At 39.8% G+C, this 15,120-nt stretch overlaps 1 protein-coding gene across 7 annotated transcripts in view; it reads left to right on the forward strand.

Moving 5' to 3' along the window:
* FBXL4 (F-box and leucine rich repeat protein 4) overlaps positions 1-10,672 on the forward strand; it is a 70,594-nt gene extending 59,922 nt beyond the window's left edge. For 4 of the 7 annotated variants that reach the window (XM_064447578.1, XM_064447581.1, XM_064447579.1 and 1 more), the window contains one exon: positions 1,019-10,672. In XM_064447578.1, coding sequence (XP_064303648.1) covers positions 1,019-1,182 — 164 coding nt within the window. In that variant the 3' untranslated portion in view covers positions 1,183-10,672. The remainder of the gene's footprint in view (positions 1-1,018) is intronic. The other 3 variants (XR_010372258.1, XR_010372257.1, XR_010372259.1) reach the window with 3 other exon arrangements.
* The last annotated feature ends 4,448 nt before the right edge of the window (positions 10,673-15,120 follow it).

The raw sequence follows: 15,120 nt of genomic DNA on the forward strand, positions 1-15,120 counted from the left end.
TGGATGTATAAACTGTTTTAAGAGCCGGGAAAGCTGGATGAGCAATTTAGCCCACTGTAGACATCCAGGCTTTGTTCACTTGCCCAGAGTAACCTGCCTGGCTTCCAGACATTCCAGTCAGGTGTGGATCACCTCCTGTGGGTCAGTGTCCTGTCTGCCAGCTCTGCAGATGTCCTACACTGGTGTAAGGAAGCCGAAGGGGCACTAGGCGCTTCCGGCAACTGAATCATGCCTCAGTGCCCAGTCAGCTGAATCGCGCGCTGAGCACCGTTGTCTGTACTGACCAGATTTCCAAAAGCTATAATGGGTGTGTGGATGCATGCTTACAAACACCTGTTTATTTGATTCCTGACTCAATCCAATGCTTGACCTGAGCCTGTGTGACACTTAGGAGTTCAGTCACAGCGGTCATGTTTTCAGCAGGGTAAATAATATGTTTTCTATTACAGTTAGTGTGTGTGTGTATATATATATATATATATATATATGATTGGTAGCCTCTTGAACAGCTGCCCCTGCATGTGCATAATGCCCATGCTCTAGAGTATGGTATCTAGAAGCCTTGCTGATTTGTTTGGAATTGGAGTAGCCCATAATAGCTCATGTGCTGTGCCAGTCATTGCAGTCAGCAGGAGAGCCATGAGAGCATGAGTGTAGCCTACTGTGTTGCTTGTTGCCAAAGCCCATCATCTGGTCACTGGGAGGTCTTGTAGCTGTGGGTACTCAGGGTCAGCTTCTGTAGTGAGAAATTCCCCTTGAAGTTGTAAAGTTGCCTCCCAGTAGAAAATGATGGAGTCACTTAAACAATTGGGTTAGGAGAGTACAATGGGCTTCTTAAAGGCAAAAACTCTGCATTTTACCCCTAAGCAGCTTTTGATTTTAAATCTCATTGAAATAATCTAAATAAAAATCGTGTTATATTAGCATTTTTTTCATGACACGGTACTAACAGCTTTAAAAAAAAAAAAAAGACTGTTCTCTATAACCTTACAGTTTGTTTCTTTTTGTTTTTGAACAGGGACGAGGATGGTAAGCCCTGCATCTTTAAGAAAATTGCTGGAGTCTTGTAAAGATCTTTCTTTACTCGATGTGTCCTTCTGTTCACAGATTGATAATAGAGTTGTCCTAGAACTGAATGCCAACTTTCCTAATGTGTTCATAAAAAAGAGTTTCACCCAGTGACTCACCACATATGCTGCTGTGGAATTCATTTGACAGAGTTGTTTCCTGTGAATTTGTGCAGACTTTTTTAAGAAGAATATAAATCCCCTACAAAATAGTGGAAAGTATCTACACAAATGGGTAAAATATATTTAAATATATTATGCATTTCTTAAAGAGTTGATATTGTACGTAAGAATTGTTTTACTGTGTTAATTGGTGGCACTGCATGTTTTTAAATACCAGCCATATGTGTGACTTTGATGAGAAGAAAATAATGTCTTCTTAAATGTCCCTTCAGAGGGTGTTACACACAAACTATGTTAATATCCTGTGTTAATAGGTGAAAGCAGAAGTTCAGTATTTAGCAGTAAGAAAGATGGGTGCTTCCTTTTTATGTGTATGTTTGTGTGTGTGTGTGTATATATAAAAATGTATATAGATGTATTTGTATATACATACACACATACTGCAGCATTCTAGTGTGGCCTGTAGCATAAGATGTTATGATCTGGCCTGTAATGAGTTGTTTTGAAAACCTGTTAATGCTTGTATAAGAATGGATTGAAAAGACATTTTGTCTTCACTGTTTTGGTAGCAAATCATATCTGACACTTTTTTCTCCCTTCCTGCACCTGAATTAGATGTAGTGATGTTTTACAGTCCAGCCTAAGCGGCACAACAGATAAATGCAAGAATCTTCCACCTCAACTTAGAGCAGAAACGAAAGAGAAAATTGCCAGCTGCTTCTTGGTATTGGATAGAAAGTTTGAGCCAGGTACTTAGTGTTGTAACTGGTAATGTGTAGAAAACTCCAGAGCAATTTTCTTTTCAAATTTCTGTCCATGGTCAAGACTTGATTTGTGATACATCTGGTTATCATGCAAAGTCCCATACAAAACAGAACTTAGAATAATGCATCAGCCACTGTCCCTTACACTGGCATCAAATCTACTGTCAAGTGTAAAAACACATTTTGTTCAGTAAAACAGCAATGAAAATATAGTGAGTTTGAAACAAGGGCAATACAATTTGGTAATTTAATAATCACCAAATCTTAGTATTGGATTTGTTTTGGTTTGGGGTTTTTTGTTTGTTTTTTTTTTTTTTCCAAGAGGTGATTGCTCAATGTACTATTGCACTCTCTCTCTTTAACACTGTTTAGCCTCTGGAGAAGGAAAATGGTGTCGATGGACAAATTCTAGAGGTTTCCTCCTTTTGCACTTCCTTGGATGAAGTTTTTATCTTTTTTTTCCATGAATACCACTGCTAATGTTGCTATGTACAGCTTGAGTTCAGAATTTTACCTTTGTAGCCATGTTGACGAAAATGGACCATGAAATATAGCCTGTCATGTGATATTGGCTCCACTATCCTTGTATTGATGGCACTTACTACCTTCTGGAATAAGAAGGAAAATATGTCTGGCAGAAGTACATTATTGCACCGAAGATTACTGGCAAAGAATACTTCAGTTTATGCAGTAAATAACCAACCGCTACTAGAGGACTGCTACAAATCATTAAAGATGTGACGATCTTTACGACTCCTGAAAGAACGCTTTGAACTCTTTGTGCTGGTGCCAATACTTCATAAACCGTGTCATGAAACAGCTACAGAACATTTATCTGATTTTATAAAAAGACCTTTTCCTTCAGATTTTTAAATTTTACAGAATCTTTGGGGAATTCCAGATCCAAAGAAGGGCATGTGCAGTTGGCTTTTTTATTTTTTTCTTCCACACAGATGGCACTATGGGATTTCCAACTAGATTATGCCATTCCATTATTTTTATTTCCAGAAAACTGGACATTGTCAGAGATATTGAGATTGATTTACCTTTTTTTTCCTTCCCCACTGACAGGTGTCAGCTTGGGTGTGAATCTGTGTGAGACCTCATTTCTTTCAATCAGGTTTAGGTTGATTTATTTTTCTGGGAACTTTTCATGTTTTTTTTAATCTACAAGTAATATTTTTCATTGTAATTGATTATTAAACATTATTGTCCTAGTTGTAGGAGAACACAGGTTCAGATAATGGGAGTTTACAAAGAACAGTATTTCAGAACAAATGTTTTTGTTGTGAAATTTCACTTCTCAGGGTGCATCTGTGTTTATATCCTTTTTTCTTAGAGAACCTCCATTGTTTTTCACTGTAAATAGAATGGGATGTGGATGAAGTGATAGCCATTGTGCCTTCAAACCAGTAAACTTGGTAAATAATATGGTTTCATTTCTACAGCATTAGTGAATCAAATAAGTGTTTTTGTAATCATGTATGTGTAAAGGATTTCATTCTCCATTGCTTTTTAGGTAGTATAAAGGAGGTTTAAATTGATGTTTTGTTCTTACTAAAGGACTTCTTATGTTGTGCCTTCAGTTTGAAATTGGTTTGGCCAGGAATTCTCTGTTGTCACTTGAAAGAGAAATTGAAGTCTACTTTTTATTTGGACTGTTTAAAATTTAGCAGTTGCTAACACATAATTCAAATAGCTGAGAAATAATTGGGAAAGACTTCCATCTGTAGTTGTAGACTTTAACCTTCAGTCAGTGGGTAAGAAGCTCTTTTAGCTATGGCTTTATACCTCCAAGAAGTCTTCCAGCAAAGAGGGGATAGACCAGACTTGATATTTCTCATATTTCCAGGATAAAGAAAACAACATGCTTTCAGACCTTCCTTATACATCGCAAAGAAGCAAGAATAGATCACTGTCTTCTTAGTTCTGTTATTTTAAAGTTGTGTGTGTATATCTATTTATACATCTATATGTAAAGATTATATATATACACACGTTTGTGTGTATATATGAAAATTCTTTGTGTGTAATACCTATACATATATGTATAAATCTCAAAGTTTTTCATGTAGAAATTTGTGAAGTGAATGTAATAGCAAAAGGTGTTTCATAGCAGTTCTGTTTTCAACTGTTGTTTTACTGTCCCTGGAGACTGAGTCCCTCTCCACTCGTGCAGCAGGAAAACCATGGGCAGGAGGTGTGCTGGATTTCCTGTGTTGCTTTGCCGAAGTGCCTTTTGGTTTGTCTACACGTGAAAGGTGTTACAGGGTATGGTAGAGCGTGAACGCGAAGTCCGATAACTACTGTGGACTGTCTCCTTGTGAAGCAGTCATATAGAGGGAAATTGTTCTAGTTTCATTTAGTCCAAAATTAATAATGTTAGTTCCTCAGTCAAAGGAATTGAATTATTCTGGAATTGGGTTGTCATCTCCAACACTGGACCGTCCCTCAGTCATGTTATCTGAATTCTGCTTTTAAGGATATTCCATTTTTTTTAATCTTGTCTGTCTTTCTGAAGCATTGCAAAAGATGTGCTTTGGCAACAGATGTTAAAAAAAAATACTGCTAACATGACCAAAAAAAAGGCTTGCTCTGGAGTGCTCCTGTTTTTAAACTAAAGGGGTGCTTCCATACTATCTGTACGAAATTGTTGTGGGATGGTGTGTGGGTAGGTATGTCATTCTTTTGGTAATTTTAAATATTAATATGATAATTTTACCATTTAAAGCATCTTCCCAACTCTTGAAGGCTTCAATTCAAGAGTGTACTTGTATTCATAACCCTGAGCTGTCTGGCTAGATAGCTCTATGGAAATGGATGGTGTTTCTGTTGTTTAAATTACGCAGTTGATTAAGTCCTGCTCACTAAAGTACTTATATGGAAGAACAGTTCTGCATAGGAGTTTGGACCTTATAATCCCCATGTATTCGGAGGCCCAAATTTCAGACAAAAAAAAAAAAAAGACTGATTCTTTCCCTGGGGCTCTCATGCCAACTTTTCCAGATACAAGATGTCCAGTAATCACAGTACACAGTGAGTAGAATTCATCTCACTGAATGTTAGCACTCTGAAAGTTAGACACCTCATTTAAGGCAGGAATCTGGGGACCTCTAGAGACCTATTAATCTCCTCCTAAGATAGATATTTAAGGAAAGTAAAATGAATAATTTTCCGAGGACTGGAAGCTGTGATTTAGCTCAGGTTAGATACTTTGCTTTAGAATACTAAACTGAGCTTCATGCTATACAGCGTTGTACTGCCTGTCTTGGAATAGCAAAAAACAAGACTGGAACATCCATCCACAAACCTCAAAATCCTCTAAAATCCTTCCAGAAAGAAGCAAATTAAAGAGATGCTGACAACTTGAAAAACTGGTGTTTTAAATGCCAGGTTCTGCTTATGCCCCGGAGTCCCTTGCCAATGAATGCCTGTGGTATGTCTGGGATGTTGGGGTTTTTTTTGGTGGAAATGCATCCCCTTTCCCTGTTTTAAAATCTCATGTACCTAACTAGCTATGTGTGTATAGTTCTGTAAATGCATGAAATTAATGGGAATATGTAATTAATGTATTGCAGATATTTTGATAATCTTTCATATACCTATAATCAAGACTCTGACTAGTTCCACTGCTCTCTTGTCATCAGAAATGTTACCCACTGTGCATTTGCAAGAAATGTGTGTTTAGTCCTGGTTCTTACTGTGTGTACTTACTGCATCTTATGGGATATGTTTCCCACATCACACCTGCAGGACTACTAAATTTACAAAAACTAGATGAAATGTAGCATTTTATTACATGGAGTATGGGGGTGACTTAATACACTGATTTACATGTTCATTAGCCCAAGAAAGGGCTGTTTATTAAATATTACCAGGCATGGGACAGGTTGTGAGAACTGACGTGAGGAGGGGCTGGGGCATGAGTCTTGTGCGTTACAGATCCTTGTGATCTTCAAAGAAGGGCCTCGGCAAGAGGTGGCTCTTTTTAAGAAGATTCAGCCTCAGTAATAGCGGACTTTGGTGGGATTTTCCTTTTTAGCTAATGGACTAAGTACTGTTATTTTAGTTTGAGTAGCTCTAGTTTCTCCCTGTCTTGTTTTCGTTTAAGAATGATAAATAGCCCAGTTAGGACAGACATCCTAAATTGAAGAGGATCCTTTGTGAGGAATGAAGTTTTTCTCTTGCATGTTTTGTTCCCCTTTTCTAAAAGCAAACAAATAAAAAACCCTCAACTATTTGAAAGCTCTCTCTTTTTCCTTGGACACTGAAGAAATGCAAATGTCAAGAAAGTTGAGAAAAGAAACAAAGGAGTCTTATCCAGATTTATCTGGGAACTCATGAAAGGGTAGCCAGAGCTATTTATAGACGTGAAGAAAGTAAGTGCATTGTTCTAGATCAGCTGTTATATTTCCCAGAAATTTAGTTTCCCATTTAATTTCGCATGCTCATACTTCTAAGTCAAGGTTTAGCATTTAGATGCTCTTAACACTGACCTTCTATACACATGCTTGTGCAGTGATTCCTCATGTCTCTGTTTCATTTTTAAGAGCTACGTAAAAATACTTTTTCTTCACCTACTGCTGCCCAGCTGCATTTTTTGTTAAATGATTTTGTGCATGCGCGCACAGACGTTTGTAAGACTTAATTGCTGAGGATTTTTGCAGTTGGTCATTTTCTGAGGACAAATCAACTGCAGTTTTGGGGTAAAAATGGTAAAAAGGCTCTGGATAAGACAAGACTCAGGGGAAATCATATCAATGTATAGGAATGCCTGACGGAGGTGGGGAATGAAGAAGAATCTGACTGCCTCCTCTTAGTGATGCCCACGGACAGGACGAGAGGCAGTGGGCACAAACTGAATCACAGGAGACTGAACACAAGAAGGCAGTTTTTTATGGTGAGGGTGACCAAGAGAGTCTGTGGAGTCTCCATTCTTGGAGATACTCAAAAGCTGTCTGGATGTGGTCCTGGGTAACCAGATTGAGGTGGCCCTGCTTGAGCGAGGGGCTGGACCAGATGACCTCCAGGGGTCCCTTTCAACCTCAACCTCGCTGTGCTTCTGTGATCTGAGACTTGCCATTTGGTTGTTCTGTTTGTCACAGTGTACTGATTGCTGAAGATGGTTGGGTGGGGAAAAAGAAATAATACCTGTCTGAAGGAAATTACAATGTCGAGAACAGTCACAGGATTCTTACTCATTTGTTTGTTTCTGTTTTTGTTGTTTTTTTTTTAAGGGAAGTAATTTTTCTTGGTTTAGGTTAGTAGGGAAATCGAAGTGTAACTTATTAAAATAAAATTTTGGTACTGTATTTGACATACAGTTTTGCAATGTACGACACACACGACCAGTTTACAGGCGTATTATTGTCACTCTGAAGTCTGAGTGTTAGACCAAGAACTAAGGTAAATATCTCTGTTCTTGCGTACTGGCAATAGTTTCTGTTTAGAAATGGAGTTGTCTATAGTACATTAGGGACAGTTTAGTTTGCATATTTTTTAGTATTAGTTTACATAGATCTTCTAATAAATTGGGATTACCATGGCTTAGGTGCCTGTTGTTTCTGCCTGCTCTGTTGGAAACTGAGTATAGTGGTTAGCTGTTCTTATTGTCAAAACACAAAAATTTGAACTCAAATGAAAAAAAGGACTAGGTGTATGAAACACTGAGCTGTCTGAGCATTTTAGGGTGATAGTGTATAATTGTGAATTACCATCATTTTGTGCATTTATTTACCATTACACCATTGTCAAGAGCTGTTGGGTAGTGCAGTCCTCTGCCCACCACCAGGAGATGGGTTCTCTCTATCAGACTTTGGTCTCTTTAGATTTATTTTCTTCAGGGCAGTGCCACAGGTTTCTGCACGTATACAGTCTTCTGAAACTAATAGAGGCAAATTAAAAATAACTGGTTGTGACTTGGAAACTAATGGCTAGTCTATGCTCAGGATTACTTTGGAAGAGTTTCTGGAAGTGAATTAAAATAACCAGGAAGCGGTGTGTTTGCACTTTCTGATTTAAATTTCATATACAGACAAGTCCTAATTACCAGCTGTCCCTTGAGCCACCTTGGCAAAATCAATGTGATGGTCTCGTTCTAGTTCTTCCTAGTGAGCATAAAGCCACTGCAGCGCTTGAGCATCTTGTGGCGTTTTGCATTCATCTCCTTACCAGGCAGATATTGGAGTCGGGGTGTGTCGAGACTGGCCTGATCCCTGCAAGTGAGGTTTGTGAAGTGCCTGGGGAAATCTGCTCACATTTATTCCGATGTGCAGATGAGAAGGAATGGCATCTTCAGGCCTCCAAATATAAATGCCTGAACCCAGCACATGGATTTAAAATAATAGGTGTCTCTCTGCAAACACACCACACACACCCCCCAAATAACCAGCAACAAAATACTTGTACTGTGTTGATGAATTAATAGTATGTTCCCTTTTCTGCTGCAACAGTAGGAGTCCGACTAGGGTTACAACAAACTCCTACTGTGTTAACTTTTAAAGGGACTAATTTCTATAAAAGGTGGAAGAGCAGCAATAGAGGGAGCAGTTCCAGACTCCATCTGTAAATAGCTCTGCTGTGCATGCTATGCCAATAAGCTCCAGAAGCAAGTTATGCCTGTTTTTTTAATATCGAGAAGGACAAAAGGGATAATTGCCTCTAAGCACATTTTCTATACCTGGAGGATATTTGTATCATCTAATTTTAAATATCTAGGATAGGTACTAAAGTTAGGAAGCTGGTCTCCTAGAGTCCCTTCACTCTGGAGAGGCAGCTTCCTCCACTCGGTAATTCAGAGCAGGAGACCATTCTTAAATTGAGGTCTTGAATTGACCTCTGGAGAAGCTGAGGGACCACGTTGACCACGTAAAACTTCTATTGGAAACTAGTTTCCTGAGCTACGCGTGCAATCCTAGCATGTGTGGATTTGGAATAGGATGCTCCCTATTAGTCCCCTAGCTCTCTTGCTTCCATCAAAAGCCACCAGTTTCTTTGTTCTGTTGGTTGAACTGTATCTGATCACTCCCTACAAAATGTCTAAAACTAGAAAACCTTTTGTTTTCTAGTAGTTGAGTGTTTAAAGCTTTTTGCTTTTTTTGGTGGTTGTTATTTTTTTGGTTTTGGGGGTTTTCTTGGTTTTTGTCACCCTCCCAAGTCAGATATTAAAGCCAGCAGATGGAAGAGGGCATTTAACTTCAGTGAAATTGTAGGTGGGAGGACATTGCTTGTGCAAATGTTTTAATTCAAATTAGCATAAATGAGGACAGCCACTCTTGCTTGTGTTCCAAGGCTCCTTAGCTTTTAGATAGTTCACCTCTGTACTGTTGTTGCAAAAGTGTCCAAACCGAGGTTGTTTACTTTCACCTTATAATGGTGGTTCAAGCCCTAAAGTATAAAATGCTACTGTGAACAGATGAGAACATGCAAGTCCTAACCAGCTTCAATAAGATTCCTAAGTAAGGTCCTTTGAGCAACAGATGTTAGACGGTTTAGGTTGGAAAGGCTAATAAGAGTATATTTAAAGCATGGTGAAGGCAGTGGTTAGCTGTCCTGGTTTCGGCTGGGATAGAGTTAATTTTCTTCACTGTGGCTGGTACAGTGCTGTGTTTTGGATTTAGTATGAGAATACTGTTGATCACACAGTGATAAACACAGCACTCTACCAGCTACCAGAAAGAAAATTAACTCTATCCCAGCCGAAACCAGGACATCAGCAAAACCAGGAGTGGGGGTAGTTCATGAATGTTGTTTTCATTAGTTTCCTGATACTAAGCTACGTGGACCCACAAAGCTCAAACATCCACTACATTGCACCACTGCAGTCCGATATATAGTCAGTATTCCAAGAGTTGCGCCTGTACGTGCAATATTAGATTCCAGATTTGTTCTCTGTGCTGTCATTCGGGCAGTCATACATTCAGCATTAACCCCTTCTGTTGTTTTGTGCTCCTCGTAGTATACTAGCAGCGTTTACCTTAGCATCTTCTGTATATTTGTTTTCAAATATCCCACTCTGAGGTTTGTGCATTTTATTATATTTATGCAGGTACTTGATTACATTTCAAAGCAAAGACCAGTCGTAAATGGCAGGTATGTTATTAGTGTGTTACTTCTCTTCAGATTCGACTACTGCATCTTCTCTCTCTGTGTAAACCCAAAGGTCTCTGTGCATGTGCAGACACAGCTCAGGCACGGATACCTGGCTGCTCCTCCTTTAAATACCTTTGACTCGTACCACTCAGTATGTTTTTGTGGTATAAGGTAAGGGTTTACTTGAACATGCGTAAAACAGAGATGCTAGGCCTATATTTATAAGTGATTGACTTTGTAATGGAGAAATCATCTAATGCCTTATACAGCTAACTCAAAGGTAGGGGGTTTTTTAATCTTCACAAGTTAATTACATATTTACACACCAATTATTTCTATTTAGTAAATGAAGCCTGGTTTATTCTGACACGTTGAGTCATATAAAATGTTGTAGTACTGTGTTGTACAGGTTTTTTTGTCTTACTGCCAGTATAAAGAGGTTGAAATTAATGTCCTCACTGAGTTGTCAGTGTCTGCTAATTCAGAGATGACGGAAGTGTGTTCAGATGTATTCAACCTATAATATTTATCTTGCTTTGCACTTAATTTGTTTCCCTTTGACTGTGTTGAAAAATACCAAGTGTACATAAAATAATGAATAAATAAAACAAAAATAAATTGTCTACATTCATTGACCTTTTGTGCATTCATTTTACAAAACTGAAATAAAACACAAAACATGATGCATTCAGAGGAATAGTTTGGGCATATTTTTATCACTGTTTATCTTGAAATAAGTTACCCTGGGTGTTTTTAGATACAAATTTGTAGGCTTTTTTTTTTAAAGAAAAGTGGGGTATTTTTTAATATTTAGCTTACTGTAGCCCTATGAAAGCACATGGAACAAAGTACGTAACACAAAATAAATGATTTGTTTCCTGAAAAGGTTTGTGATCTAGGTACAGAGCAAGAGACAACAGATGGATATAGACAGACGGGATATAAAGCGGAATATGGAGATTACAATGTACCAAGAAAAAAACCCGTTGAATTTCTTTCAAGAATAATGCCTTACTCTAGTGCAAATCATGTTACCATAACGTAGTCCTTAATCCCTTTAATTATATTGGTAGCGAGATAGTTGTGTTTAAATGTTGTGGAACTTAAGTAATAGAGTAAACTCTAAATTTAGCAGAGATGTTATCGAGTTCTGCAGCTTTGAAAATGGGAACCAGAAGGGAACAGGTGGTCAGTTGGACACGACTTGCCCGAGTGCTGAGTAACTGCTTTGCTATGCTTTGTGCTCCTGTTTTCATTAATTACCTGAGAAGTTTGTTTATTGTTTCAGAGATATTTACCAAATCTGTATTGGCCTGGTCAGTGCCCATCGCCTTCTAGGTAGAGTGAGTGTTAGAGTCACCTGATACCATTAATGGTTCAAGACAACACTCCTACTAAAACAAAGCTTTGAGTTGTCTTCTCGCATCTCTAAGGGAATGTTTGTTAAGACTTTTAGTCTCCAGCACCTACTGAAATGTTCACCTTTTGTATCACAACTTTGCCTCAGGTCAGTGTCCTTTCAAACTTGCTAAAACTGTCTTCTAGGACCAACTTAGAGCTGCCGGTGCTTCTGATTATTGAGAAGCATAAGGAGGAGACTGGACCTGGCTTCTGTGCGTCTTGGACAAAATGCAGGTGACTCTTGACACGTGCTAAGTACAGTTTCAGGCTTCGTTTCTGACTGCCCTGTTTCTGACAGGTACCTGTTCTGCGGTGCTGTTTTTGCAGTATTGGGAATTCACATACGTAGCTGAAAATTGTCGGGTGTCTCCGTCCCTCTGTGTGGCACTTCTGATCGTGCAGACGGCTTAAAAAAACCCCACATAGATAAAAGCAGATTTCAGGATATTTCAGGGTTTCCAGATTCTAATGCTTGAGAGCCTGCAATACATTTTGTTACACTATTACTTGGCAGGAGCGCATTACTATTCGGGGAAGTGAAAGCAGTTACGCGTTCTCAGTACCCGCAGATTTACATGTCATCAGTCCAGAGGGATGGAGGAAAGATTCATGTTCTGTGAAGACTTTCAAAAACGTGAACTTGTCTCTGTTACTTTAAGATGCAATCGGCAGTCTTTATTGAATTTAAGCAGAACACTGCAGATCTGATACCATGCACGCTGCAATTGTTTTTTCACTGGTAATATCAAATGTCATCATATACAATGCAGGCATTTATTATTACGAACAGATCTTAACATAACGCTTTCCCTCAGTTTCGAAGAGCTAGAAATAAAAATGCCCTGATGCAGTGACCAGGGAGTTCAAAACTGCCAGATATCTTTAGGAGTTAAAATAAGTGCAGCAGCATTTTTGTAACAAGGTCATGTCCATCCCTTTGGATGCAAATGCGCAAAGAATTTAAGTTCAAACTGCAGGCCAGGAGGTCTCCAAGTGCAGTTGGAGCCCAGTGATAGAGTCTGCGTTAGTTCTTTGTAGAAAGGATAAATAGTGCTTGTTAACTGGCTACAAGCTCAGGACTCAAACAAAGGTCCTCACAGGCAAAAAAAAATTAAAAAAAAAAAGATAATAGACAAGAAACATTCTACATTTTAAAACTATACTGATTGTGACAGAAAGATGTGATTGGCAGTACACTTAGGTTATTTTTTCTAGTAGTGCTATCCAGTAGTAAAAGTAGTGATTTGGGCAGCTGTTCCTTCAGCACAGGAGGCCTCTTACAGGAGGATCAAGAGCACCTTGTCTAAATCAGTCGTTTTAACAGTTGCCTAAAATTATCAAAAAGCAGCTCAGAGCTAATGAAAACCAGAATGGGAATTAAAAAGTTGCGTTACGTCTCAGAAAGTGTGACTGATGCAAGCAATTCTCATTCTTGCTTCAAGATGCCGCTGAAGATGGTTGGGTCTGGTGTCTGCTATCGCGTTCCAACACCTGTTCCCAGGATGCTGCGGCTGGGAGCAGCTGTTCCCTTGCAGTGACTACAGTAAAATGTCAGAGTGCGAAACTGCTTAATTGAGCATTTTGAAAATACGTAGAGCGAGTGCGCGTTGGGATGAACTTCAGAGAACTTGCTCTGCGGCGTCTCTGTTTAGAGAAATCTTTACTGCGCTTTTGCAGTCACTTCGGCTTAGTAATTGCGAAGGGTTTGTGTGCAAAATTATCTGACCATCACAGGGGGAGTTCACAGAAGGTGATGACACGCTGTTTTCAGCATTTGTATATATTTTTTTCCATACAATGTATTGATAGACTTGATGGGACGCTTTGCAGGAACTTCCATTCCTCCAGCAGACATCTTTATGGTCTGCAACCACTCCCTAGTGTTGAACGTAAGATACTCGTCTTTTTTAAGTGATGGAGAAGGGGAAAAAAGTGGTGGGTAGGTCCAGAGAGCCTTAAAGTGGGCACCGTGGGCTGTGTCGTCGTCAGTGCTGTGCCTGCCGATTGACCTGGGGACGAGTTACTAAACTTGTAATTCACTTCCCACCTGTGTGTGGTCAGGTAATATTTACTGTACCTTGTACTAATGAGGTTCATGGAGAACTTATGTTATGCAAGAGTAAATTGTTATCTTTGAATTGGCCAAGAGAAAGGGTTTGTAAGAGCAAAATACAGCAGGTACCAATCAAACCTAGAGATCTACACTACCGCTCTAATTTTTATATATACTTTTAAATAATTCAGTCTCTTCAGGGAATGACAGCAGCTTTCAAGTTAAAGTATTGATCCATGGGTGTTCTGCTGCTCTCCAAAAGGCACAGAGGCTTTTACATCTGTGCCTCCATTGCTTACAGTGGCAGATCCCCGGAAAGGCGGCATGGATCGAGATTAATGATCTCCAGCTAATGATCAGGTGCTATCTGTCACCTGATAGCAAAGAATTTGGTTGCGAGGGGATGACCCACCTTTTCACATTTTCCTAAATATACAGGCCTTCGGCAGTTTTTACGTCGTTCAGTTGGCAGGAACGGTACCAGAGGTCAGGTTCATAGAGCTGCCATATTCAACTGTGGAGGAGTTTAGTGCCATGAGTCAGTAGATGGATCACTCTTGTGCATGCAGTTGCTCTGTGGCATGTATCATACCCTACTTTCAGTGTTACCACAGTGTATCATCTAAAATTGTTGAATGCAATTTTATTAATAAAGAGATTTTTTTCCTTACAATGCTGTAAGAGAATAAGTGAAAATGTATGGAAGAGAATAAGTGAAGATAGGCTTCCCAGCATATCTTTTTTCTCAGAACAACACTGTCTCCTTATAAAAACACGGTTTGCCAGAAGTCTTCTACAGATGTTGAGTTTAAATCTGCAAGAGTGAGAGAACTCCAGCTCCTTTGTGCATCTTTCTGTTTGCCGGGAGGTTAGTACCTGTCGTGGCCCCGCTCGCACAGAACAGCAGGATCTGTCCAGGGAAGGCAGAGAGGCCGTTCCCTCTGGTCAAGAAATATCAATGCTATATTTTGTCTTAAAACTAACGAAATGAGAAAATGGGCCGTATTCACTCAGGATACTCTTCTGTGTTGGGTAACAAGTTGGGATTGTGGCATTTTGATGAGGCTGTTGCTCATGTTTTACAGCACTCACCGCTGTCACGGCTGCTGCCTCTAAGGGCTCCTGCAAACTCCACAGCGCATCCTTCTTACCCCAGACCCCCAGGACACTGCTGAGTTTGGTCTTAAATAGAAAGCATTTGGGGCATCTAAATGACAGGGCTGTAACCGCCTGTGGCTGTGTTTAGGCTGTGTGTTTAGGACTAGCAGGTGCTGAACACCTACTGCAGCTGACCTTATTTGACCTGGCAAGTGTTAGGTCCAAGTCTGGTGCTGGGGCACCACTAGGTTCTAGGAAACCTGGGGCTCAGGCCAAGGGGAACTGAAGCTGAGGCTTAGCTGCTGGGTTACATGGCGGTGCTCTGGGTGAGCCGCCTCCTGCCCTTTCATGGGAGACGTAGAGCCAGGAGTGCAAGAGTCACGGTGCTGGGCCAGGCGGGGAAGAGGGAGATTGATTTCAGCCTTGTAGGTAGGGCCCTTGTGCAGGAGAGAAGTGAAATCTAACCTGCCCCTATAGATGTGTAGCTCTGAACAGATACGCAGCAGCCTGGCCCCTGCTGTGG

Source organism: Phalacrocorax carbo, chromosome 3, assembly GCF_963921805.1.
Source record: "Phalacrocorax carbo chromosome 3, bPhaCar2.1, whole genome shotgun sequence".
NCBI lineage: Eukaryota > Metazoa > Chordata > Aves > Suliformes > Phalacrocoracidae > Phalacrocorax > Phalacrocorax carbo.